General features: G+C 37.6%; 1 protein-coding gene across 2 annotated transcripts in view; it reads left to right on the forward strand.

Annotated features, from left to right (window-relative positions):
* DCAF1 (DDB1 and CUL4 associated factor 1) overlaps positions 1-26,374 on the forward strand; it is a 75,933-nt gene that overhangs the window by 12,987 nt on the left and 36,572 nt on the right. For both annotated transcript variants that reach the window (XM_080820772.1, XM_080820771.1), the window contains 9 exons: positions 3,136-3,212; positions 5,631-5,704; positions 7,784-7,897; positions 16,641-16,778; positions 18,223-18,735; positions 19,049-19,150; positions 23,814-23,972; positions 24,624-24,803; positions 25,893-26,102. In XM_080820772.1, coding sequence (XP_080676898.1) covers positions 3,136-3,212; positions 5,631-5,704; positions 7,784-7,897; positions 16,641-16,778; positions 18,223-18,735; positions 19,049-19,150; positions 23,814-23,972; positions 24,624-24,803; positions 25,893-26,102 — 1,567 coding nt within the window. The remainder of the gene's footprint in view (positions 1-3,135; positions 3,213-5,630; positions 5,705-7,783; positions 7,898-16,640; positions 16,779-18,222; positions 18,736-19,048; positions 19,151-23,813; positions 23,973-24,623; positions 24,804-25,892; positions 26,103-26,374) is intronic.

Raw genomic sequence — 26,374 nt, forward strand, 5'->3', positions numbered from 1 at the left:
AGAGGGGTTCTGTCTTCAAGGAGATAACCATCTGGGAGGCAACTAACAGATATGAAACAATGCAGAATAGTATAAATTAGTATATAATGAGGTGCTAAATTGGGCAGTATGATTCCGAAATATTGCATGAGTTATGAGAATGAAAAGAAGTTGAATGAGTCAGTTTCTTTTATTCACTCAGCAAATATATGAGGACCTTTTGTATGTGGGAACTGTTATATACGTCCCTGAACCTAATTTCCTCATTTGTCACTAAAAGTATCACTGGGAGCTACATTGTTAAATGATAGCTATCCTTGGAGCTATTTGCAAGAAACAACATAGCCAGATAGTGGAAAGCTAAGCTTAGAATGCAGGATGTGGTAAAGGTTTTTGGAATAGGGACTTGAAAGATGGTAGAATGTAGCTTTGGTGAAAAGCAGAGAGGGTTTTCTAGGAAAAGTGAAAAATGTGACCGAAAAAAAGCAATGACTGGAGAAGGAACTGGGACATGTTTTTGTGGCAGTGAAGAAATGGACCTCACCAGAGTGGAGGGTGAGTATAAGGTAGGAATGGAAAATAAAGTTACATGGAGCAAGATCTTTAAAAGGTCTTCAAGGTTAGACAGGAAGTGTTAAGAGACAGTAAAATGAATTAAAAGTATAGTTTATTTTAGAAAGGGGCAATTCCTATCATCCAGATTGTGGGTGTGTTAGTTCACTGAGTGTTTCCTAAAATTCTCTCACATGTCTATAGTCTCTCCCTTACCCGCTCCCACGCTGGCTGCAGGTATAAGTGTTTTGGTATATCCCGTGAAAAGTAGTGAATTTCAGGCTTGCCTCTTATTGGCTGCAGCTTTCATGATTTTTTGGCAGTTTTCCTAAGAAAAATATGTGTGACTTCTTATAACTTTGATTTTTTAATTTATTATTCATATTGTTATTTATTTATTATAATCAAGACTTTGACTTGATTCTGTGAAAAGGAACTGGCATTGGGCCAAGCTATTTGAGCATTACCCAGGTTCTGTGGTTTTTTTTTTTTTTTTTTTTTATATTATTGAGATGTATATTGTACAATACTCTTCTTGTTGGATTCGTTACTTGCAAAACTATCAACTACATCAAGTTAAAGAACTTTTGAATTCTGCCTCCAGAAGGCTTCTTCCTATCCTGTCCCAGTCAAATCTACCTTAAATTGTTTTTCTATTTGTTTTTGATTCTCAGTTTTCATTGTAGCAATACTTATCTAGCTCTTACATGTCAGGTTTTGTTTTAAGCAGAGAACATGTATTACCTTAAACCTCAAGGGAGCTCTATAAGATAGGGACTATTACCCTTATTTTACAGATGAGGCATAGAAAGGTTAAGTAACTTGACCAGAGTTACACATAGTGGAAGAAGTATGATTTGAACCCTGGCCAGCTGGCTCCAGAATCCATTAACTTCCACTGTGGAACATTACTTAGTTTCAGCAGAAGATAATAGTAGATCTTGTAATGCGTAATTTTTTTTATAATGTGTAATTTTAAACATATTTTATGTGGTAGCTCTTTGTGGCAAAGTGAATTTTCAGAGTTTAAAGGGAAGGATAGAAAAGTAGAAATATTTTTTTTTAAAATAAATATTTATTTATTAATAAAATAAAATTATTTGATAGAGAGATTATAATTAATTTATTACTAAAATAAAATAAATTATTTATTTATTTGATAGAGAAATCAGCAGGCAGAGCAGTAGGCAGAGAGAGGGGGAAGCAGGCTCCCCACTGAGCAGAGAGCCCAGTGCGGGGCTCGATTCCAGGACTCTGGGATCATGACCTAAGCCGAAAGCAGAGGCTTAGCCCACTCAGCCACCCAGGCGCCCCAAGTAGAAATATTTTTGAGCCTTAATGGGGAGAAATATGCCAGAGTAGGCAAGAGTTTTTGCAGGGAGCTTAGCTTTTGAGACTAGGACGTATCATTTTGTTTTTTGTTTTTTAAAGATTTTATTTATTTATTTGAGAGAGGGAGAGCACAGAGGGAGTATGAGAGGGAGAAAAAGACTCCCTGCTGAGCAGAGAGCCCAATGTGGGGCTCAATCCCAGGACCCTGAGATCATGATCTGAGCTGAAGGCAGGTGCTTAACCCACTGAGCCACCATAGGAAGTATGGTTTTGTGGACATAGAACATATAGGAGAGTTTGAGTCAGGACAGAGCATGGTAGATGTTGGAGAGGATAATAGCCTTGCATTTGATTGTCATATAATAGGTTAAGTTGTTATTCTTGCTTAGGGTATTCAAAATGTGATTTTTCTTGTTTCAAAAATGTGAATAAAAAAAGACTTGATACACGCAACAAACAACATGGATCACTCAAAATATGCTGAACTAAAGAAGCCAGTTATGAAAAGAGCATATATGATTCCATTTGTATGACATTTTAGAACAGGCAAAACTAATCTTTGGTGAGAGAAAGCAGATAATTGGTTGCTTGGGGTAGGGGTGGGAACTTAGGTGGGGGGAAGACTATTGTAGGCTGAAATAATAGTACTTAGGCCCTGAAACAGTTATGAACTTGGACTCTTCAAAGAGCAGAGAAGGCCATATGCCTGAAGCTTTATGAAGGGAGAATGGAGAGAAGTCCAGAGATGTAGACAGAAGCTGGGTTAGTGTAAGCCATGGTAGTACTTGGGTATAATTGAAGTCAGTGTGGTAAATCATTGGAAGTTGGATAATGAATTTTATGTCAAACATTGAAGCAAGAAGTTGAAGAAAAGGCTACTCTAAGTAGTTCAGGCAGTTGATGGTGTTCTGGGCAAGGATAAGAATCGTCAAGATTGAAAGAAATGATTGAAGTCAGGAAATACTTTGTAGGTAGAGCTAACAGGAATTATTGTTGTGGGGGGTGAGGAGAATAGGTTTTAATGATGACTCCTAGGTTCCTGAGGGGATGGTAGTGCTATCTTTTGGGACAGGAAAGTAGAGAGAAGAATGTGTTTGGGAGTGGACACTCTTTAATGAGATGGTTGTTTAGATCTCTGTGTTCATCGGGAAAATATCTTTTCTAACTTTTTGCTTTTATTTTACACCTTGATTGTTGAATTGACTTTTGTAGGTGGTGGTACATTTTTTTGTATGCTTGTCTAGAGTTGACCCTGTCTTCCCTTTGTGCTAGGATGTCTGAATTGATTGAAAAAGAAACTGAAGAATATCGTAAGGGAGATCCAGACCCATTTGATGACCGACATCCTGGTGAGACCTGTGTTCTCTTAAGCCTGGCTCTAATTTTCTTACAAAAGAAAGTAGCTTATAGGAAAATTTACAGTTGAAATAGCATCTTTCCTGCTAAGTTGTAAGATCATCTTATTGTTAAAATATTGCTCAAGGTGGGGGTAGTGAGGAAAAATCCTGGAAAAATGGAAATATTTGTAATATTTACATATCAAAGAGAAGTAACTAACTTCAAGGAGCTAAATTATGTAGGTATATCTTACTGACACCATTGCACCATTGGTATGTTACCTAAAAAGGGAAAATGTTCTGCCTTTCTGACTTTTTTTTTTTTTTAAGATTTTATTTATTTATTTGACAGAGATCACAAGTAGGCAGAGAGGCAGGCAGAGAGAGAGAGAGAGAGAGGAGGAAGCAGGATCCCTGCTGAACAGAGAGCCTGATGCGGGGCTTGATCCCAGGACCCTGGGATCATGACCTGAGCTGAAGGCAGAGGCTTTAACCCACTGAACCACCCAGGCGCCCCTGCCTTTCTGACTTTTAACCCCAAAGAGATTATCCATTGTGCCTTCATCTTTCAAAAAACAGTTTGAAACAGTTACAAACTTGGATTCTTTGAAGGAGAAAAAGGGATAATTATCCTTTTACTAATGAGGAAATGTAGTTGAAAATGCATTCAGTGCCTTGTTTTTAGTTATGAAATTGATACTTGGAACCTTGAATAACAAACAGGTTTCTTGATGTCTACTTTAGTATTTCAGCAGCTAAAGTGTGCCATCTCATAATAATTTGGCTTTGTTTTAGGCTAATTAGAGCCATGACAAGGCAGTCTGCTTTGGCATGGAATTTGGTATGATACAGAGTTATATGAGACTTGAGACTTTGCCATTTTATGTTGTCTCTAAGGTGGAGTACCAGTGGGCAAAGCTTAAATCATATGTGGGCCCATTGCTGCATATAAACGTCCTCTGTGTAAGATCAGAGGCAGTCCTTTGTGGAAAAAAGAGATACTGTATGTAGAGCGATATGAGAATGAGTGGGACTTACAAAAAAAAGAACATTGTATACCCACCTGAATGGTACAGGATTAATTTCTGTCTTAGACTTTTGTTCTCAAATGTAAGTAAGCTAGGCATTTCAGATTGAGTGTGCAATTATTTATGGGATACCTGTTGCTCTTGCTCTAGACATCCCCACTTGTGACGTTAGAGTATTATTCACCTATTTAATTCTTCAGTAAAGCAATCAGAGCATGAAGAAGTACGAATGTGAATGTGAAATAAGAAATCAGGTTAATGTATGGGGTTATGAAAAGAATTAAAAGAGAGATGATCATGCTTAATGACCTTGGAAAAGCCTTGGAAGGGATGAAATGGTAATGAGGAAAAAAGGGAGAAACAGAATGATACACTTTTTTTCAGCAGGAAATTTAAAGACTGTTTTTTCCTCCCTACCTCTTATGTTAAGCAATGTTTGTCATTAGGCATAATTTCTTTAAATAAAAATGAGGGTGTCAGTTTCATCATTTATAAACAGAGAAAGTTAGGTTATCTGAGGTCCTCATCTAGTTTTTATGATACCATTCTGCAACTTTTCTTTTTGTGATTTACTTTGGAATATTAATTACAGCTTGGTAGAAACTTCGAATCAGTAGCTCACATCTTTTCTTCATCCTAAATTGTATCCTTTGTCTAAATTTGCCACTCTAATGAACTTACAGGAAGATTAAAGTAGATGGTATCTGTTTTAAAAACCAATAATTGTCCCAATCATTAAGTAATTCCTTTACCTGTAGGCTGTGTGTTGAGTAGATTCTAGGTTTCTGGCCTTTCTTTCCTCAGGAACTTGGAAAGTTAAGATGTCCAAGGGTACTGTATCTTTAGAGTTGGTGATTGATTTTAGTGGAATTCCCCTCCTGAGCCCTGCCCCTACAACCTCAGGTATCATTACAGGTTTGAGGATGCATCTCTGGTATTGTTGGCATTATAGTTGAAAGGAAGGTTGGACTTGGAGTCTTTTCTCCTCCAGACCACCCATCAAAAGATGTTTTGCTTCCTACCTTATTCTGGCTTGGAAATCAGGGTTGTTCTTTCTCTTAAGTCTCCTTTATGATTCTTTTTTAGATCTTGTGTACTCTTAGTGATGCTGGGGTGGGTCTAGCGCACATTTATTTAATTTAGCATTGCTGTGTAGGCAATGTGCTGGGTGATGGGGAAGTTAGAGAGCAATGTCTCAGAGTTTTTATATTGTCACTTTTAATTTTAGAGCATGTTTCTTAAGAAATCTAATTCATCAAAAGAATCTTTTCTTTGTTTCCATTTATTTTTATAGCATTTTAATAGTACTTGTACCAATCAGGTGCCTTTCCAGAGGTTTAACTTGCTTGACTGGGATGACTTACTTATTCCTTGTTTGTTCCTCCCCTCTTCTTTTTGGTAGGTCGAGCTGATCCAGAGTGTATGCTGGGCCACTTGCTGAGAATACTCTTCAAGAATGATGATTTCATGAATGCAGTAGGTTTGCTTCTTACTTTTCTCCAGAGATTATCATTAGCAGATGCTATTACTTTATTGTTTGTAAATAGTTTACTTTCTCCTAAGGTCTTGACAGAATTGGGAATAGATTGCATAGATTTTTTTTGGTTTGGTATTAGTTCATTGGGATATGCATCCTGGATTTCTTTCTTACCAAAGTCCTGGTTTTAGCCAAGGTGTTTTCTTTTTGGTGCCTACTTTGTTCAGTTGAATATTGACAAGGACTCACAAGGCATCTGTGCTCATCCCTGGGCAAGAATGATTTTAAGTTTGGGAATATAGACATTTTCTTGGGCTTCTGAATAGAAAACTAAGAGTGATATATGAGGCATGATTCTGCATCAACACTGTGGTGTGTGCATTGGGTATGTGAAGGGAGAGAAAGATACCTTCCCTAACTCTGGGCTGTTGAGAAGTTAATGAGTGGGGAAAATACACCCAGTATACACAGCTCCTTTAACATAGTAATTATTCAGTAAGTAGTAGCTGTTAGGTTTGTTTTTGGAGGCCGGAGTGCATGATGCTTCAGAGTGTAGGTTTTGGGGTCCATGTTTTGGGTTTAAATACAGCTCCACTGATCTTGAGGCAACTTAAGCCTCTAACAACCTTCATTTTCTCCAGGCTTTATTTTCTTTATCTATAAAATAGGGATGATAGCTCTTATCTGTAAAATGATTTTGTAATCTTTGAAATTAATCATGAAAAGCGCTTAGCACAGAACCTGGCAGATGAAAGCTCAGTAAGTATTAGCTATTATTATTGTCTGTATTATATTAACTCCTGGATTTATTTCTCAGTTACTGTTGTCTCTTTTGTACCGCAGATCATTTCCAACTGCCTTCTAGGTATTTCCACCTGGATATCCTCCACAGTCACCTTGAACTGTCTAATTGTTTGCTCTATTATCTGTTTCTTTTGTTCTCTAGCTCAGTAGTGATGTCCTTGTCTAGAAGTTATCCTTTGTTTTTCCAAGCTCTCTTATTCAGTGAACTTACAGGTCTTATTCCCATTCGATTAACCTTTACAAATCCCTCCACTTCTTTCCGCCCTTTTTGCCAGACCTTAGTTTAGCCACTGCCATCTCTCTCTTGGCTATTATAGTCACCTCTTAACTGATTTATGATCTTGTCTTGTTCTCCTCCAACCTATTCACTCTATAGCCCAGAAATATTTCGAAATATTTCTAAAATGCAAGAAGTGATGACACCTTTTTGGTTACAGTCCATTAGTGGTTTCCCGTTGCTCTCAAGATAAATTTTAAATTCCTAGGTTTGAAATATAAACCCAATCTGTCTCTGGCCTTTGTCCTCTCAATTTTAAGTTCTTGCCCTTTGGTTCTCCTCTTGTCCCTACTACACCTCGGCTACTCCTACTTGTCATTTACATTCTGGCCTAGAATCCCTTCCCTTCTAAAATCTTCTCTGATTCTTCTGCAGGAGTTGTGTGGCCTCCTATAGGCTTCTATAGCATCCTTTACTCAATGATATTTGTTTTTCCAGCTGTCACCTCTGTTGGATTATGAACCCTTTGATGGTGGGACTGCGTCTTATTCACTGATGTATACCCAGCACAGAACACAGTGCCACTTAGTAGTGGAGACTGAGTAGTATTTGAATGCTAAAATGAAAGTTTTATTTATACGTTTTCTTACAATTTATGTGTAATATTAAATGTATTTATAGTGTAAGTACGAAATTCAAGTTTACATTAACCATTGCCAAGAATCTTGCCTTATCCTTCTGAAAAAGTGTATGTAAGAATGAAGGGTAAAGAAAAAAATAGGGAGTGATTTCTTCTTGATACTCTAAGCTTTAATTCTGTTGTTGCTGGTTTGTTGTTTTGGGGGGATTTGATTTTAAAGATACAGAAGAAATAATATATGATCCCATCATGGCTCAGAAGGATTATAACGGTTTATAATAAAGGTTTAATTAGTAATCATTGGTTCTTAATACCCCTGAGGTGAGTGATGGGAATTTATTAAGGGTTTATTAGACTTCATTAATTCGGCTGGGTTGAATTTCAGATGAATAGAAGTATTTCTCCGTTTTTTTATAGCTGGTGAACGCATATGTGATGACAAGCCGAGAGCCCCCTTTAAACACTGCAGCTTGCAGACTCCTACTTGACATCATGCCAGGGCTGGAAACTGCTGTTGTCTTTCAAGAAAAGGTATTTAATAAAAAGAAAAGTCATCATTTTATTTTTAAATTGAAGGTTGATCTGTTTGATTTGTCTTTGTTAAGGTAATTATAGATTTTTATAATAGTCATATGTTGTAGAAATGTAAGAAATAAAGATAAGCAATAAAAAAATTTAAGAATAACTTTTTGTGCTGCTTAGGTGCTACAGTGTATCTTAAAATCTTAAGATCATATGTTTTTAGAATGGTTTTATGATCTTACTCAAACTCGTATTCTTGATGAGTTGTCTTCCTTAGTGAGGAAGGAATTTCTGCCCTGAGGAAGCCCATTCTCTTGATGTTATTTATTTTTTATTTTCTTTTCTTCTGGTTGGTATTTCATGTTTAGTTAATATTTGAAGACGTGTTTTGTGCTGTGTTTTATGCTATGTGTTGGTAATATTTTGTCAGCAAGATGGGAACTTACATTCACATAATATATTTGGGAAGGCAGACACAAATAAACTGATAGTTTCAAATAAGGATAACTACTATGAAGACCAGAAAGTGATAATTTGATAGTGACTGTGTATGTCAAAGATTAGTTGATCTATTTTTAGAAGTAATATGGGTGTTTTGTTTTCAGCATTAAGAATTTGTACGTGGCTTTCTTTTTTTTTTCCCAAAGATACTAAAACTTAATTTTCTGAAACAGTCTGGAAGTCTTAATATAGTTAAATATATAAGCCAAATGAAAGATCTAGAAATAGATTTTCATTTAACTTTTAAAGTTTTATTACAGAATTGTATTACATAAAGTCTTTTAGAAAATAACATTGTGTAATTAATGCTATAATTTGCAATATTGTATACAGTATATATAATTTGCAGTATTGTATACAGACTAAATTAAAAAATCTCCAGTTAGTTTACCATTGTGGGAGACCAAAAATATCTATATGCTTGTGAGAAATATTTTAATATGAATTCTTTTGAAAACCGGGATGAAAGTGAAGCATTTGTAGCAGTGTATTTGTATATACAAGATTTGTAGAAGATTACAGATGATTTTACTCTGCTTTGTAAAAGTTTCCTGGTTGTCATTGTAGGAAAATCAACTCTGGTTCTTTATAGTTTCATCATTGTATATTTAGAATTAAGTGAATACCCTTTGGATGTCAGAAACACTAATGGATGTTTTGAATAATAAAGCTTTCTGCAGTTTAAGAACAGCTTTGTTTCTTTCTTTTTTATTTTTATTTTTTTTTCTTAGAGACGGGGAGGAAGGGGAAAGGGGAGGATGGAGAGAAAGAATCCCAGGCAGGCTCCACGCTAGGCATGGAGCCTGATGCAGGGCTTGATCTCACAACCCTGAGATCATTACCTGAGCTGATATCAAGAGCCCAATCGAATGAGCCACCCAGGCACCCCAGCAGTTTTATTAATAACTAATTTCTTTTGGGAGAAGTGAATTATTAAGGAAAATTAGATAGGAAATAACATAACCTTGAATCCAGTGTCCTCGGACGCAGATTACAAACTTCTTTGACATTGTGAGACTTTCCTGTTGGATTACATGATGATCATTATCCTTCAGAAGTATACTATGCAAATTTTCGGTGTGAATCGATATTTTACTTCTTTGAAAAACATCTAATTATATAGTGTTTCTCAAACTTTGTGAAACATGTTTTTACATGCAGCCCATTACATATATGTATGAAAAAGAAGTTTCTTGAGCATTGCTTACTCTTTATGCAGTGCATTCTGATATTTTCTATTTCATTTCCTTTTTATATTTTCTGTTTCATTTCCTTTTTATTTTAGAGGTGGTTGCAAGTTATTAAATTGATTTTATTACTTCTAGCCACTTATTTTATTTTATGTATTTTTTATTTTTTTTTTTTTAAAGATTTTATTTATTTATTTGACAGATCACAAGTAGGCAGAGAGGCAGGCAGAGAGAGAGGAGGAAGCAGGCTCCCTGCTGAGCAGAGAGCCTGATTCGGGGCTCAATCCCAGGACCCTGGGATCATGACCTGAGCCGAAGGCAGAGGCTTTAACCCACTGAGCCACCCAGGCGCCCCTATTTTATGTATTTTTTAAAAGATTTTATTTATTTGAGAGAGAGAATGAGAGGAAGAGCATGAGAAGGGGAGGATCAGAGGGAGAAGGAGACTCCCTGCTGAGCAGTGAGCCTGATGCGGGACTCGATCCCAGGACTCCATGATCATGACCTGAGCCAAAGGCAGTCGCTTAACCAACTGAGCCACCCAGGCACCCCTCGCCACTATTTTAAAAAGTTAATTTTTTAACTTTTTAAAGCAATAGAAATAATCAAATAGCTTTAAATTTTATTTTTGTTTACAATTATTTATGTAGTTTTCTTCAGAACTGGGTACTTTAATATTGTTTGTGTACTAGGTTTTTCATATTGTTAAGTTTGTCAGTATATGCTACTAATCCAGTCAGATCAGGACCTTTGGGGTTATTTTTTGAGTATTGCTTTAACATTTTCCTCTTTGAGGTTGTCTTAAAATATTGGTAGTGGAAGGGATAAAATCAGAACGAGGTCTCAAAGTATCATCTCTAAGTGAGTGTTTCCCAGATTTTAACTCTGCAACAATGATTCCTCTAAACATTTTTTTAAAGATTATTTATTTATTTATTTGACAAAGAGAGACACACAGAGAGAGAGGGAACACAAGCAGGGGGAGTGGGAGAGGAAGAAATAGACTTCCCACTGAGCAGGGAGCCCCATTTGGGCCTCCATCCTAGGACCCTGGGATCATGACCTGAGCTGAAGGCAGACGCTTAACGACTGAGCCACCCAGGCACCCTCCTCTAAAATGTTAATAGGTGCTTTATGAAAAAAGTCATTTAGCTGAATGCCTACTGTTTATTGAGTGTGAGCCCTGTGCTAAGCATTTGTTTTGTATCGTATATTAATCCTCACAGTATTCCATGAGAGGTGGGAAGAAAACCGTGAATATAGGTTTTTCAGAGGCAGAGAGAAAAAAGTGGTTTCAAGAGAGATGGGAGGAGGAGACCTAGATCTATCTTATTGACCGGCCAGGATAACTGGTCAGCTTTCCTGTGGCATGCACATATGAATTCTGGGTAAATTGAATAAACTCTTAGAAATCCCTGTGTGCTCTCTGCTAGGCAGGGAGTCTGCTTCCCCCTCTCTCTCTGTCTGCCTCTCTGCCTACTTGTGATCTCTCTCTGTCAAATAAATAAAATCTTAAAAAAAAAAAAATCCCTGTGTGCCAGAAATGAAGAGGTAATTGTAAAAACAATGTGATAATTGAGGACAGGAGACAAAACCTTGGCTGAAGAGTTGGAACTGGGATCCTTGATCCCTGCATAAAACTGGTACCCCAAAGGACCCTCACTGAAACAGTGCAAAAGAGAAATACCTGCTTACCACCTTGGGGAGATGACAGGTTTCTCAGTTTCTGACTCCACACTAAGGGGTAGGGGTGGATAAATCTCTGAGAAACTCTGGGCATGACTTTTTTTTGGTGCATGTTTGAAATTTCTACCATATGATTAGGAACCCCAAAGCCAAAAAATGAATAACAAAATACTTTGTGATATTCCTTGAGTGGCAAAAGCAAATGTAAAATCACTCTGGGGGGAAGCTCTCATAATCCAGGTTACCAGGGTTTCTCATAGAAAAAGCAATTTCCGGGTGAAATGAGTTCACAAAAACATTACAAAACACACCAGGAATTAGTTCTCCATGATTAGGAGTTAACAATACAATAAAGAGGAGAATTAAATGGAATAGCTATCTGAAAGATATTAGAAAGCAAATATTTTTTAAATGATTGGATGTATTTCCTTTTTGGCTTTTTCATCACTAGTGTATAGGAATGAAACTGATTTTGTATGCTGTAACTTTTTGCTGAATTCATTAGCTCTAACATTGTGGAATCTTAAAGAGTTTTCTATGTATAAGATCATGTCGTCTGTTAACAGATAATTTTATTTCTTCTTTTCCAACATTAATGCCTTTAATTTCTTTTTCTTGGCCTATTCTGGCTAGAACTTACAGTACTGTGTTGAATAGAAGTGGTGAAAGCAGACATCTTTGTCTTGTTCTTGGTCTTGGGGGAAAAAGCCTGTCAGTCTTTGACTGTTGAGTATGATGATGGGTGTGGGTGGGTTTTTCTTACCTGACTTTTATGATGCTAAGAAAGTTTCCTTCTATTCCTAATTTATTAAGTATTTTTTAATGAAAGTGTGTTGATTTTTAGTAGATTCTTTTTGTTGTTACTGTTATCATTTGATATGGTCAGATGGTTTTCTATTCACAGTGATTTCACACTAATTTTATTAGTGTACTACGTTGATTTTTGTATGTTGAACCATATTCCATTCCTGGATAAATCCATTGGTCATGGTGTATAATCCTTTGACTGTGCTGCTGAATTCAGTTTGCTGGTATTTTATGGAGGTTTTTTGCATCACTATTCATAGGGGATATTGATCTGTAGTTACCTTGTAGGGTTTTGGTATCAGGATAATGTTTTGGCTTCATAGAATGAGTTTGAAGTGTTCCCTTACTAATTTTTTGGAAGAGTTTGAGAAAAAATATTAATTCATTTGATACACAAAAATATTTTTTGTGTAGAATTCACCAGTGAATCCATCTGGTCCTGAGTTTTTCTGTCTTGGGAGGTTTTTGATGACTGATTCAATCTCCTTACTACTCATAGATCTATTCAATTTTTCTATTTCTTTATGAATCAGTTCTGGTTGGTTGTGTTTCTAGGAATTTGTTCATTTTATCATTTATATTACTCATTTTGTTGGTGTACAGTAGTTAATAGTATTTTATAATCTTTTTTATTTATGCTAAATTGGTAATAATGTCCCCTGTTTCCGTCTTTTTTTTGGGGGGGGGTCTAGTTAAAGGTTTGTTATTTTTTTTGATCTTCTCAAAAAAACAACATTTGGTTTCATTTTCTTTTTTTTTTTTTTTCCTATTTGCTGTTTTACTTGTCTCCACTCTAATCTTTATTATTGCCTTACTTCTACTAGCTTTGAGTTTCATTTGCTCTTTTTCTAGTTCCTTAAAAACACTGCTTTTGCTACATGGCATAAATTTTGGTATGTTGTGTTTTTCTTTTCATTTATTGCAAGGAATTTTCTAATTTCTGTGTGATTTCTTCTTTGACCCCTTGGTTGTTTAAAAGTTTGTTAATTTCCACGTATGAATCGTCCATTTTCCCTTGGGTTGTTGATTTCTCATTTCATTCCTTTATGATTGGAGAAAAAAAATTTTTAAAGATTTTTTTACTTCATTTATTTGAGAGAAAGAGAGAATGAGTGGGGTGAGGGGCAGAGAGAGAAGCAGGCTCTCTGTTGGCTGGGAGCCCAGTGTGGGGTTTGATCCTGGGACTCCGAGATCATAACCTGAGCCAAAGGTAGACGCCCAACCAACTGAGCTACCCAGGTGCCCTGAGAAAATTCTTTATAAAAGTTTATTCTTTTTTAATTTATTAACCATGGTATTGCCTAACATGATCTATCCTGGAAAACGTTCCATGTTTACTTAAGAAAGTATATTTGGTTTTGTTGCATTGAGTATTCTCAATATGTCTATTTGGTCTAATTGTTTTATTGTGTTTAACTCTTCTATTTCTGTACTGATCTTTTGTTTGGTTGTTCTGTCCATTATTGAAAGTAGGGGTACAGAGTTTCTGTTTGGGATAATAAGTTGTGGAAATATATAGTGGTGATGGTTATGCAACATTGTGAATGTACTTAATCCCAATGAATTGTACACTTAAGAATGGTTTGATAAGGTTTAAAATGATTGGATGTAAAAGAATCAGAACTTTTAAAAAAAGATTTTATTTATTTATTTGAGAGAGAGAGAGCAAGCACAAGTTGGGGGCAAGGAGAGAGGGAGAAGCAGGCTCCCTGCTGAGCAGTCTCAATCCCAGGACTCTGGTATCATGACCTTACGTGAAGGCAGATACTTAACAAACTGAACCACCCAGATGCCCCAAGTATCAGAACTCTTTTTTTTTTTTTTAAATATTTTATTTATTTATTTGACAGACAGAGATCACAAGTAGGCAGAGAGGCAGGCAGAGAGAGAGAGGAGAAAGCAGGCTCTCCATGGAGCAGAGAGCCCGATGTGGGGCTCGATCCCAGGACCCTGGGATCATGACTTGAGCTGAAGGCAGAGGCTTTAACCCACTGAGCCACCCAGGCACCCCAAGTATCAGAACTCTTAAAGTCCAAGACTGTGGGGAAGAATGGCCATTTGGGAAAGGAACCAGAGAACTACTGGGTATAAAAATTAGAGTTCCTGAATTTAAAAGATTAGTAGATGAGTTAGAGTTAAGTTTAGACACAGCTAAAGATAGAATTAGTGAACTGGGAGATCTGATAGGATAGCCAATAATAAAGCCTCTAGAAATAAGAGCTGAAGAATAGGAAAGAATTTGAAATATAGAGATTAGAATTAGAAAGTTCAAAGTGTATCTAAAAGGAGTTTTAGGAGGAGAGAATAGAAAAGAAAAGGGAAAGGCAGTATTCAGGGAGATGAGGTTAGAATTTTACAAATTAATGAAACACATGTCCACTCAAGATTCAGGAAGGCCAAAAGAAATACCAAAGACGGAGGAGATCTTGAAAGCAACCAGAGTAAAAAAGATTCCTACAAATAATCAAACAGAGCAAACTCTGATACAACAGTAATAGAGGCTGGGTAATAGAAGAAAATGTCTTCAGAGTACCTCTGTAAACATAGAAGTATTGACCAAATAAACAAAAGCGGGGACAAAAATTCTGGGTAACATATAGATAGGAGCTCGTTGGAGTTCGTATTTTAAGGTTCTTAGACTGTTTGGGAAGAGGGGAAATAAAAGGCTATTGAATATATTTTAATATATATATAATATATAATAATATAATATAGAATATATAATAATAGAATATAATATATAATATATACATTAAATATATTTTCATGTCAAATATTTTATTAGAGAGAGAGATCTCAAGTAGGCAGAGAAGCAGGCAGAGGGGAGGGGAAGCAGGCTCCCTGCTGAGTAGAGAGCCCGATGCGGGGCTCGATCCCAGGACCCTGAGATCATGACCTGAGCTGAAGGCAGAGGCTTAACCCACTGAGCCACCCAGGTGCCCTTTGTGTCAAATATTTAAAAACAAATTTCTCAAAATGTACTTTTCAGTGTTAATTTTTTTGAAAAGAGATTAAATGTTTAGAAACGTATGGGATAATGACTCCATGACCCTAGAGAAGAGTAAGATACAAAATGCACAAAGTTTAAAAAAAAATATTGTTAAGTCTGATTACATAAAAAGTAAGAACTTGTGTTTATCATAAAACACTGGTAAAAGATGTGTATTTCATAGCAGTGGAAGCCTGAATGGTCAGCAGACATAAAAAATATGCCTAACCTTATTTAATGAGGAAATTCAAATAAATGCATTGTCCCCCCCCTCCTTTCTTTAAGAGAGCACATGAGTGGGGATGGGGGTGAATAGGGGTAGGGAGTGAGGGAGAGAGAGAATCTGAAGCAGGCTCCACACCTAGTGTGGAGCCCAACATGAGGCTTCATCTCATGACCCCGAGACTGTAGCTTGAGCTGAAATCAAGAGTCAGACACTTTACCGACTGAGCCACCCAGGTACCCCTGCAATGTTATTTTTATACCCACCAGACTATGGAAAATAAAAATTGTGACAGTGGCCAGGTTTTGGTAAAGATGTAGAAAAAAAGAACTATTCACTGTTGGTGGAATTGTGAATTGTTGCAGTTACTTTGGAAAATAGCCTAGCACCCTCTGGTAAAGTTGAGTATGCACATATCCTGTGATTTAGCAGTTCAGATCCTACATGTCCACCCTAGGGACATGCTTGTACAAAAATAGTTGTAGTTGCTTAAACTAACAAAATAGCAGTAAGAACATCTGGAGGTACGCTGCCAGCGATCAGACCCCAGCTCTGCAACTCATGTTACCTAAACTTACTGTGATTTGGTTTTCTCTTCTGCAAATAGTTATGCAATCATATCAGATTGTTATGAGAAATTATAAGTTATGTGTAAAGGCTATTTTATGTTGAATGCTCTTTGTGACGGTTACATGTAACTATAGGTGAGTGTAAAAAGCATAATGTTGAGTAATAAGTTGCAGAAAAATACTTATGGTACCATGTGGTTTATACGGTTCAGAGTATGTAACATTTAATAGAAGTTTAACAGGAAAATTGTTAAAATTAAGTAACTGTAGGTACTTTTTGGGGAGGGAGGATACAGGTGTACAAGGAGGAACACATGGAAGGTCTCTGTCAAGTTCAGTGGTAGATCGTGGGTGCTTTTCATTTTCTTTGGACTGTACATGTTTGTATTATTTCTTAACTCATTAAAAATAATTTTGGGATATGTGGAGTTAAGTACTTTTTGGTGGATAACTTCTCATTAATAATGTTAATTGTACATTATGAACTTCAAAGAAGGACATAGAATTTTTAGTGCTCCCTACTTGATTATTGAACATTTTGGGTCTTAAACATCTAAAGTGGGGCTATATTATGTGATTATTGATGGCTAAATAGGAATCTTTTTCACAGATGCACAGCTATTTTAACTAAACCACTTGGACACTTAGCTTACTTGCATTTTTTAATCTTACGAGCAACACTGAAATATTTTATTAAATTTTTTCATGAGACTGGAATCTTTGCTTTTATCTTTAAATATGAAAATGGTCTTTGTTGAACTGTACTATTTCATTTCCTTTACTATAGGAGGGAATTGTTGAGAATCTTTTCAAATGGGCCCGAGAGGCTGATCAGCCATTGAGGACATATTCTACTGGATTGTTAGGAGGTGCTATGGAGAATCAAGATATTGCTGCCAACTATAGGGATGAGAATTCACAGCTGGTAAGGACTACGTTAGAATTAGTTTCTGTATAAGATGGGAGAGTATTTGCAAGTTCTTTCTTGGTACCTGAACTCAAATAGGTAGATCTTATTCATTACCTTGTATTGGAGTGTAGCTATAATTTCGACATTTCGAGATTACTTTTTACAAGTTTTGATTTTACTTTTTTTTTTTTCTTAAAGATTTTATTTATTTATTTGACAGAGATCACAAGTAGGCAGAGAGGCAGGCAGAGAGAGAGGAGGAAGCAGGCTCACTGCTGAGCAGAGAGCCCGATGCGGGGCTCGATCCCAGGACCCTGGGATCATGACCTGAGCTGAAGGCAGAGGCTTAACCCACTGAGCCACCCAGGCGCCCCAATTTTACTTTTTTTAACTTGAAAATAACCATTTTTCATTCTGTCGAGGATCACGATAGTTTATACTTGGTAAAGAATAAGTACCATTCCCTTTCTTTTCCCAACATTTGGATTATGAAAATTTTCAAACATACAGCAAAACAGGATTTTACAGAGAACAGCTATATACGTACCACTTAAATTATTTGTGGACATTTTACTATACTTACTGTATACCCATCCATTCATCCATCCATCCACTTTTCCTCTTATTCATCCACCATTCCGGTTTTTTTTTTTATGTAGTTCAAAGTAAATTACAGATAACTTCTCTCTCTTTTTTTTTTTTTAAACTGAGCATAATACTACATATTAAATACTACATAAGTACTTAAAAAACGAAAAAGCGGTGAATTTGAAAAATAGATTATGTAACTATATTGGTGGCAGTGTCTAACAATATAGTTTACAACAGGTGCAAGTTTGAGAAACTTTTTTTTTTTAAGTCAGGTTTATTGGGGTATAATTTACATAAAGTAAAATAAACTCTTTTTTTCCCCCCTTCCTTAATGTCCATTACTCAGTTACCCCATTCCTTCATCTCTCTCCCCTCCAGGAACTCTCAGTTTGTTTCCTATGATTAAGAGACACTTATGGTTTGTTCCCTCTCTGATTTCATCTTGTTTTATTTTTTCCTCTCTTCCCCTATGATTATCTGTTTTGTTTCTTAAATCCCACATACTTCATGTTTTATTTTCAAAGACATTTTAAAAAAATCATGGATATGTCTGGTGTCTGCCTCTTCAGGTGTTGATGGTCCAGCGTAGCTTGATCCAGATAGATCAGTTGTGAATGATGTGTGATGTGCAAATGTGGTTTGGGTTTTTGGGATATTTTATGAGGAATGAGACTTTTAGCTATTGCTTATTTTATAAAGCTGTAGAAATCAGATAAAAATATTGATCAGATCTTTACCATTTCCAAATATTGGGGTAACTGCCTGAGGATTTAGTTGTCCTTAAAATGGAAATAAGATTTATTTATTAAGAATCATTTAATTAAGATGCAGAAGAAATAAAGCCTTTTATTCCAACATCTGTTGATAGGTGGCAATAGTACTTCGCAGACTGAGGGAGCTACAGCTTCAGGAAGTGGCTTTGCGGCAAGAAAGCAAGCGTCCCAGCCCACGAAAGCTCTCTTCTGAACCTCTTTTGCCTCTAGATGAAGAAGCTGTGGATATGGACTATGGTGACATGGCTGTAGATGTGGTGGATGGTGAACAAGAGGAAGCCTCTGGAGACATGGAGATCTCCTTTCATCTTGATTCAGGCCACAAGACCAGTAGTAGAGTGAACTCAGCAGCCAAACCCGAAGAAGGAGGATTGAGGAAAAATAAGGCAGCAAAACAGGGTGACAGAGAGAATTTTAGGAAAGCCAAGCAGAAGTTAGGTTTCTCAACATCTGATCCAGATCGCATGTTTGTTGAGCTGTCTAATAGCAGCTGGTCAGAAATGTCGCCTTGGGTGATTGGCACCAATTATACCCTTTATCCCATGACTCCTGCTATTGAGCAGCGGCTTATTCTCCAGTATCTGACCCCCCTAGGAGAATATCAGGAGGTGAGCTTATTGGAAAGAATACCGTTCACACTTTGGGACTGTTGTGCTTACTTCTGAGATATTTTATGGTAGCATTTTATATTTTGATGTGCTTTAACTATAACACAGAAGAGTCTTTGCCCCAAACTGGTGAAGTCTTATGCCATTGATAGTCTTAGGTCACTTCTGATGCAGGTCTTTTTTGATAAAAGTGTTTATGTTTTCTAAAGGAGGGAGAGGTACCTCATTTTTAAAAATCTTTTGTCCTCATAATGGAATAGGAAATACGCAAAAATAAAGCCAGTGTTAAGATTTATTTTTGTCTTCATTTCAGTTACTTCCCATTTTCATGCAACTTGGATCACGGGAATTGATGATGTTCTATATTGACCTGAAACAGACTAATGATGTCCTGCTTACGTTTGAGGCCCTTAAGGTAAAATTCTTTTTTTTTTTTCTTAAGATTTTATTTTTACATAATTTAAAAAAAAATTTTTTTATTTCTTTTCAGCGTAACAGTATTCGTCGTTTTTGCACCACACCCAGTGCTCCATGCAATACGTGCCCTCCCTAATACCCACCACCTGGTTCCCCTAACCTCCCACCCCCCATCCCTTCAAAACCCTCAGGTTGTTTTTCAGAGTCCATAGTCTCTCGTGGTTCACCTCCCCTTCCAGTTTCCCTCAACTCCCTTCTCCTCTCCATCTCCCCTTGTCCTCCATGTTATTTGTTATGCTCCACAAATAAGTGAAACCATATGATAATTGACTCTCTCTGCTTGACTTATTTCACTCAGCATAATCTCTTCCAGTCCTGTCCATGTTGCTACAAAAGTTTGGTATTCATCCTTTCTGATGGAGGCAGAATACTCCATAGTGTATATGGACCACATCTTCCTTATCCATTCGTCTGTTGAAGGGCATCTTGGTTCTTTCCACAGTTTGGCGACCGTGGCCATTGCTGCTATAAACATTGGGGTACAGATGGCCCTTCTTTTCACTCCATCTGTATCTTTGGGGTAAATACCCAGTAGTGCAGTTGCAGGGTCATAGGGAAGCTATTTTTACATAATTTCCGCAACTCAGTGTGGGGCTTAAACCCATAGCCCTGAGATCAGGAGTTGCGTGCTTCACTGACTGAGTCAACCAAGTGCCCCACTTGGGGTAAAATTCTTAAAAATATTATGTACTGACTGTTTTATTGACATGGACTCACCCATGTGTTTCTGTATGTAACATCTCTGGGTTTTATTGCTCAGGGCATTTCTGTTGCCAGATTTGTCAAAATAGTAACAAATGAAAATTTCTTATTTAGGTTAAAAAAAAAACTAAGGCTTACCAAATTCTTTCACAGAAATTCAGGGGTCAGTCCTAGGGGATTGAATATTAGTTGAATATTTAATTAATTGAATAATTGAATATTAATGTAGAACCTGGATCTAAATGTGGGAATCGCTTATCTTATATCCAACTACTTTGTAAATATTCCCCCTCTGAGCCAACACCACTTTTTCTGAATTCTTATTTATATATATATGTACATACACATATATATACACATATCCATATGTGTGTGTGTGTATATATATATATACACACACGCCCTGTGTGATGTTAGATCATCTAGCGTGAACAAAATACAAATCAGAAAATGAGTAAAGAAATAGAGGCAGGGCGCCTGGGTGGCTCAGTGGGTTAAGCCTCTGCTTTCAGCTCAGGGCGTGATCCCAGGGTCATGGGATTGAGCCCCGTATGGTTGGGGGGGGGGTCTCTGCTCAGCAGGGAGCCTGCTTCCTCCTCTCTCTCTGCCTGCTTCTCTGCCTACTTGTGATCTTTGTCCGTCAAATAAATAAATAAAATCTTAAAAAAGAAAAAAAAAAGAAATAGAGGCAGACCCCAGTTCAGTAGAGGTAAATGATTTCCTAGGTTGTAGAGGCACTAAATGTGGGAGGGCAGGTTAGTCTAGCCCACTATGATAATAAGGGAATCTGACTGGAGAGATAGAAGTTGAATGAATAACATTGTGGCTGTCATACAGTTCTACCAAGCAGGTAACTTCATGAACAGAGTACCTTTCTGTGCTGTTTACAGTATTAAGATAAATTAATCAAGTCTTTATAGTTTGGTTAAGAGAGGCCATCTATGATTTCTTTTAGATATTTATAGATGTTGTGGAAAAATGTGTGGGGTACAAAGGAAGGGGTGGTTTCTTCTTCCTGAGAAATGTTTCCAGAAAACACCTCTGAAAAAGAAGTGATGCTCCTTCTGGCTCTTTAAAAAGTTACAACTTTAAGGGGGGAAAAAAAAGCTACAGCTTTATTCATGATATTCCAGAGCTGTGCTGTCCAATAGAAGTTTTAGTAATAGGGGCGTCTGGGTGGCTCAGTGGGTTAAGACCTCTGCCTTCGGCTCAGGTCGTGATTCCAGGGTCCTGGGATTGAGCCCGGCATCGGGCTCTCTGCTCAGCAGGGAGCCTGCTTCCCTTCCTCTCTCTCTGCCGGCCTCTCTGCCTACCTGTGATCTCTGTCTGTCAAATAAATAAATAAAATCTTAAAAAAAAAAGTTTTAGTATTAATGGAAATTTTCTCTGTCTTTGCTGTTTAATACAGTGGCAACTGGCTGTATGAGCACTTAAAATGTAGCTAGTGCCACTGAGGTATTGAATTTTTATCTTAATTTTAATTTAATTAGCCACAATGTGGCCAGTGGCTATTGCACTGGACAGCACAGTTCCAGAGTATTTTGAAATGAAATAGAAATGAGAAAAATTGCCTTTCAGATCCTAGAAATTTTAAATTTGGAGGAGGTCCAGTATATAGTGGAGTAACATATATTTCTTTGTGTGGATGCAGTGTGTGTGTGTGTGTGAGTGTGTGTGTAAATTCATTATATATATATATTTTTTAAAGATTTTATTTATTTATTTGACAGAGAGAGATCACAAGCAGGCAGAGAGGCAGGCAGAGAGAGAGGGGGAAGCAGGCTCCCTGCTGAGCAGAGAGCCCGACTCGGGGCTCGATCCCAGGACCCTGGGATCATGACCCGAGCTGAAAGCAGAGGCCTTAACCCACTGAGCCACCCATGCGCCCCGTAAATTCATTATATTTTGAACAATGAAATGAAGCTGGAGGTCAGAATTCTCTCCAGTCCAAAGGTTTTGCTTTTCAGTGCAGCATCCTGTTCTAAATAGGATATAATGGAAGAAAGGATTTGGACAGTTGCTATATCTATAGGTTATGTGTGAGGAATTATAATGGGTGTCATTCATTATTCAACTGTTTCCATGCAGAGTCTTAATAAGGGATTAAAGAAAATGAAATAAGGGTGAATAGGGAAAAATGACAAAAGAGATCTTTCTTATGGGGAAATAATAATGTAGATGGGGCATCTGGGTGGCTGATGACTCTATTTCAGCTCAGGTTGTGATCTCAGGGTTGTGAGATCCAGCCTTGTGTTGGTTCTACACTCAGTGTAGTGTCTGTTGGAGATTCTCTCCCCCTGCTCCCACTCCTCTCCCTGCTTGGGCTCTCTTTCTTTTTCTCAAGTAAGTAAGTAAACAAATAAAATCTTAAAAAAATAATGTAGAAAGATGTGTACTCTTTTATTCAAAAGGAAGACTCAGTTGTATACGAAGAGGGATAGGTGCTGAAGTTAGTAGAAACAAAATGGATTAAAATAGTAATTTGAAGAACCCGCTCTTAAATGGAGATACAACATAAGGAAAGAAAATAGAATCTTTGCTTACACTAGTGAAGTGATCTAGGTCATAGGCTTTGTATTGGTAAAGGTTGAACCTGCTTACTCTGTTTTCCCACCTGCCTATCCTGGCAGTGGAACTGCCACTTAATGGTAGTGACGTGTGAAAAACTACACTCAGTGGCCTAAGGGTTGGAGGGAAACCATATGTGGTTTAGCTACTTCTTGGGGGATTGACTTGTGTAACAGAGAAAAGTAAAGAGGGAGAGGATTTGAAATTACATATAAGGATTAGTCTGAGTATGGGTGTTGAGAAAACTTCTGAAGAAGGTACATGCCTTTTGTTTTTGCCATTGACCTTGGCAAGGTTTGTATCAAATTCCATACTTGTCTTGTTGTACTGTACAACTAGACAACTCTGTGTTGTCTATACTTTGTGCTTTTGTCACCACCCAGAAGACACCTTGGTAAGAGAAACAGGAGGGGGAGCTCTAGTTCTTCTGAGGCTCTGTCCACATTAGCCTGGGTTCAGAGTCATCAAATGTAGCCTGCTGCTCACATTGTACTTCCTGCCTTTCAAATTGCCCAGAAGATCAGGTCCACCTGGGGAGGCTAGTGGGACTTAAACAGGAAGTTAACAAAGCTTTAAAGATAACAAACTTTTCTTTTTTTTAAGATTTGTTTATTTGAGAGAGAGAAAGAACGAGAGTGCCCGAGAGGGCGAGCAGGGGGAGGGGCAGAGAGACGGAGAGAAGCAAACTCCCCGCTGAGCAGGGAGCAAGACATGGGGCCTCTATCCCATGAGAGCCTGAGATCATGACCTGAGCCAAAATCAAGAGTCGATCCTTAACCTACTGAGCCATCCAGACATCCCTAAAGACGACAAACTTTTAAAGGTCAATTTAAGGTGTCTTCTGATAAAGTTCAAAAATTTACTAGTTTTGGTAATTTGCTGAAGATGGAGTCATACATATTTAGGGGTCAGTATAAAAGAAGGCAAAGTTTGTCATTATATTAGATGATGAGTCAGTGACTTAGCCAAAACTAGAACATAGAGCTGATTATGTTCAAAAGAATTGAAATAGAAAGGTTAAAAATTCTTTAGGGAAGCTATGTACTAATAAAGTGGCAATGGAATTATGTTATTATTTATAGCAGTATTTTTCGTTTCTTATTTTTCACCTTTACAAAAACCTTTGGTATTAGAAGGGAATGTTAAGAAATCTTAAGAGTTCTTTGGGTTTTTTGTTTCCCTTAAGCAGTACTAGTTTTACTTCTGTTTTGAGGGAGCGGTTGTCTACTTCAGAGGATTCCTTTTATTTAGCAGCTTGATTTAATGTTTTGTGAAGAGATTTTGTGGTTATTCTAGATTGTTTCACAATGACATGTGTCCTTTTTGCTTAGCACCTTGCATCTCTCCTGCTCCACAACAAGTTTGCCACAGAATTTGTTGCACATGGTGGAGTACAGAAATTACTGGAAATTCCTCGTCCTTCTATGGCTGCAACTGGTGTATCCATGTGCTTGTATTACCTGTCCTACAACCAAGATGCCATGGAAAGAGTAAGTCCAGTGCATTTAGAGTTTGGGAACGGAATTGGGTGGGGAGACACTCTAGCTCATTCACAGAATGACTTTTGGGTAAGAAGGAAATGAGTAGTTGGAGTAAATTTTATTTTGTTTTTATTTTTTTAAAGAGTTATCCATTTATATTAGAGAGTATATGCGAGGGGGAGGAGGGACAGAGGTAAAGGGAGAGAGAATCCTGAAGCAGACTTCCTGGTGAGCTTGGAGCCTGCTGCGGGGCTCAATCCCAGGACCCTGAGATCATGACCTAAGCTGAAATCAAGAGTTGGACGCTTAACTGACTGAGCCACCCAGGTGTTCTTCCTTCTCATCTTTCAAGGGGGAGAACTTAATACCTATGGAACCAAGCCCTGAGAGCATTAAAGGATGTAAATATTTGCAGAATTTGGCACTCAGTAAATATAGCTCAGATTTGAGTATGTATCTAAGTTTAGGTTTTCAGGTTTGGAATAGATTGTTACAGAATTTCATTTGTTAAACTTTAAGCTTTAAACTCAGAATGACTGAATCAGTAATGATTGTTGAATTCTGCAAAGATACCTAGTTATACTGGTGAATATTTTATGTCTTTTGAAGGTTTCTTTGCCTGAAATTTTTAAAAATTATGATTTATTTATTTTTTTGCAGGTTTGTATGCATCCCCACAATGTTCTGTCTGATGTGGTGAACTATACCCTATGGTTAATGGAATGTTCTCATGCCTCAGGGTGCTGCCACGCTACCATGTTTTTCTCAATTTGCTTCTCCTTCCGGGCTGTGTTGGAGCTCTTTGACCGCTATGATGGTCTTCGTCGTCTGGTGAATTTGGTGAGGTTCTCAGTGGCTTCTGCTTGTGAGGAATAGGGGTCTTGCTTCTCTTTGCTGCCTTTCAGTAGTATTGTGGGGAGGAAGCTTTTTTTCCTTTTCTTTTTTTTTTTAAGATTTTATTTGTAAGTAATCTCTGTACACATTGTGGGACTTGATCATATGCTCCACCAACTGAGCCAGCCAGGTACCCTGAGAGGAAGCTTCTGACTGGAGGAATTTTGCTGTCATTGTTTGTTTGTTTGTTTGTTTTTTAAGATTTTATTTATTTATTTGTCAGAGAGAGAGGGAGAGAGAGCAGAAGCAGGGGGAGCAGCAGGCAGAGGGAGAAGCAGGCTTCGTTGCTGAGCAAGGAGCCCGATGTAGGACTCGATCCCAGGACCCTGAGATTATGACCTGAGCCGAAGGCAGATGCTTAACCATCTGAGCCACCCAGGCGTCCCTGTCATTCTTTGTGAATGAAGTTTTTTTTTCCTCCCTGTTTTCACAAGTTTCTCTTCCTCTTAAGTGGTTAGAGAACTCTGCCTTTGTAGACTTGTTTTGAATATAGTAATCTCATAGGGGAGTTGTGTTGATAATCTTGATCTTCCTAAAATCAACGGTTTTGTGACTGAATGTCTTTCAACATGTTTAAAAACTATGTAATCTTTCTTTCTCGCTCTCTCTTTCTTTCTTTCAGGATTTATTTATTTATTTAATTTAGAGAGAGAGAGATTTGTGTGTGCAGTAGGGGGAGGGACAGAGGGAGAGAGAGAGAATCCCAACAGGACCCTGCTGAGCACAGAGCCCAACATGGGGCTCATTCTCCCGACTCAAGAGATTATGACCTGAGCTGAAACTAAGAGTCAGATGCTTAACCGACTGAGCGGCCCATGCGTCCCAAGCTGTGTAATATTTCAGTAACTGTTTATTTCCAGTAACTGGTTTGCTTTTATATGGCTACTCTTAGCATGTTGTATAGACAGATAAGCTTCGATATTGGTCAGTGTTGTTGAGCATAAACGTTTATTGTAATCCTTTTCTTCCTTTTACTTTTCTCTTTTTGTTTTTCCCTTGCTTCCCTTTTGCCCCATTTTATCTCTTTCTTAATAGATCAGTACTTTGGAGATTCTAAATTTGGAAGACCAGGGTGCACTTCTGAGCGATGATGAAATATTTGCCAGCCGCCAAACTGGGAAACACACCTGCATGGCCTTGCGCAAGTACTTTGAGGCCCACCTGGCCATTAAATTGGAACAAGTGAAGCAGTCACTTCAGAGGACTGAGGGTGGCATTCTCGTCCATCCTCAACCCCCATACAAGGTGAGAGAACCTTGTCTTAAAAGGGAAAGTTGTTAGCTCTCCATAGCTAAGTTTCTTAGGCCTGAAACTTGTTCGATCAGTGGTATGTCCAGTATCCAATGTGGATGGCCGATGTTTGATTATACTTGCACTGTGTGGAGGCAGAATACCTGAAAATGGGTGTACCAGGGACTTGTTTTGCTCCCTGTTGTAAGTTGCTACTTCTCTGGGGTATTAGAACTAAAAGATGAAGTGGAGTATGTATAAAAGGGTTTTCTTTTATGAAAAGTACT

Source organism: Martes martes (genome assembly GCF_963455335.1).
Source record: "Martes martes genome assembly, chromosome: 1".
Taxonomy (NCBI): Eukaryota; Metazoa; Chordata; class Mammalia; order Carnivora; family Mustelidae; genus Martes; species Martes martes.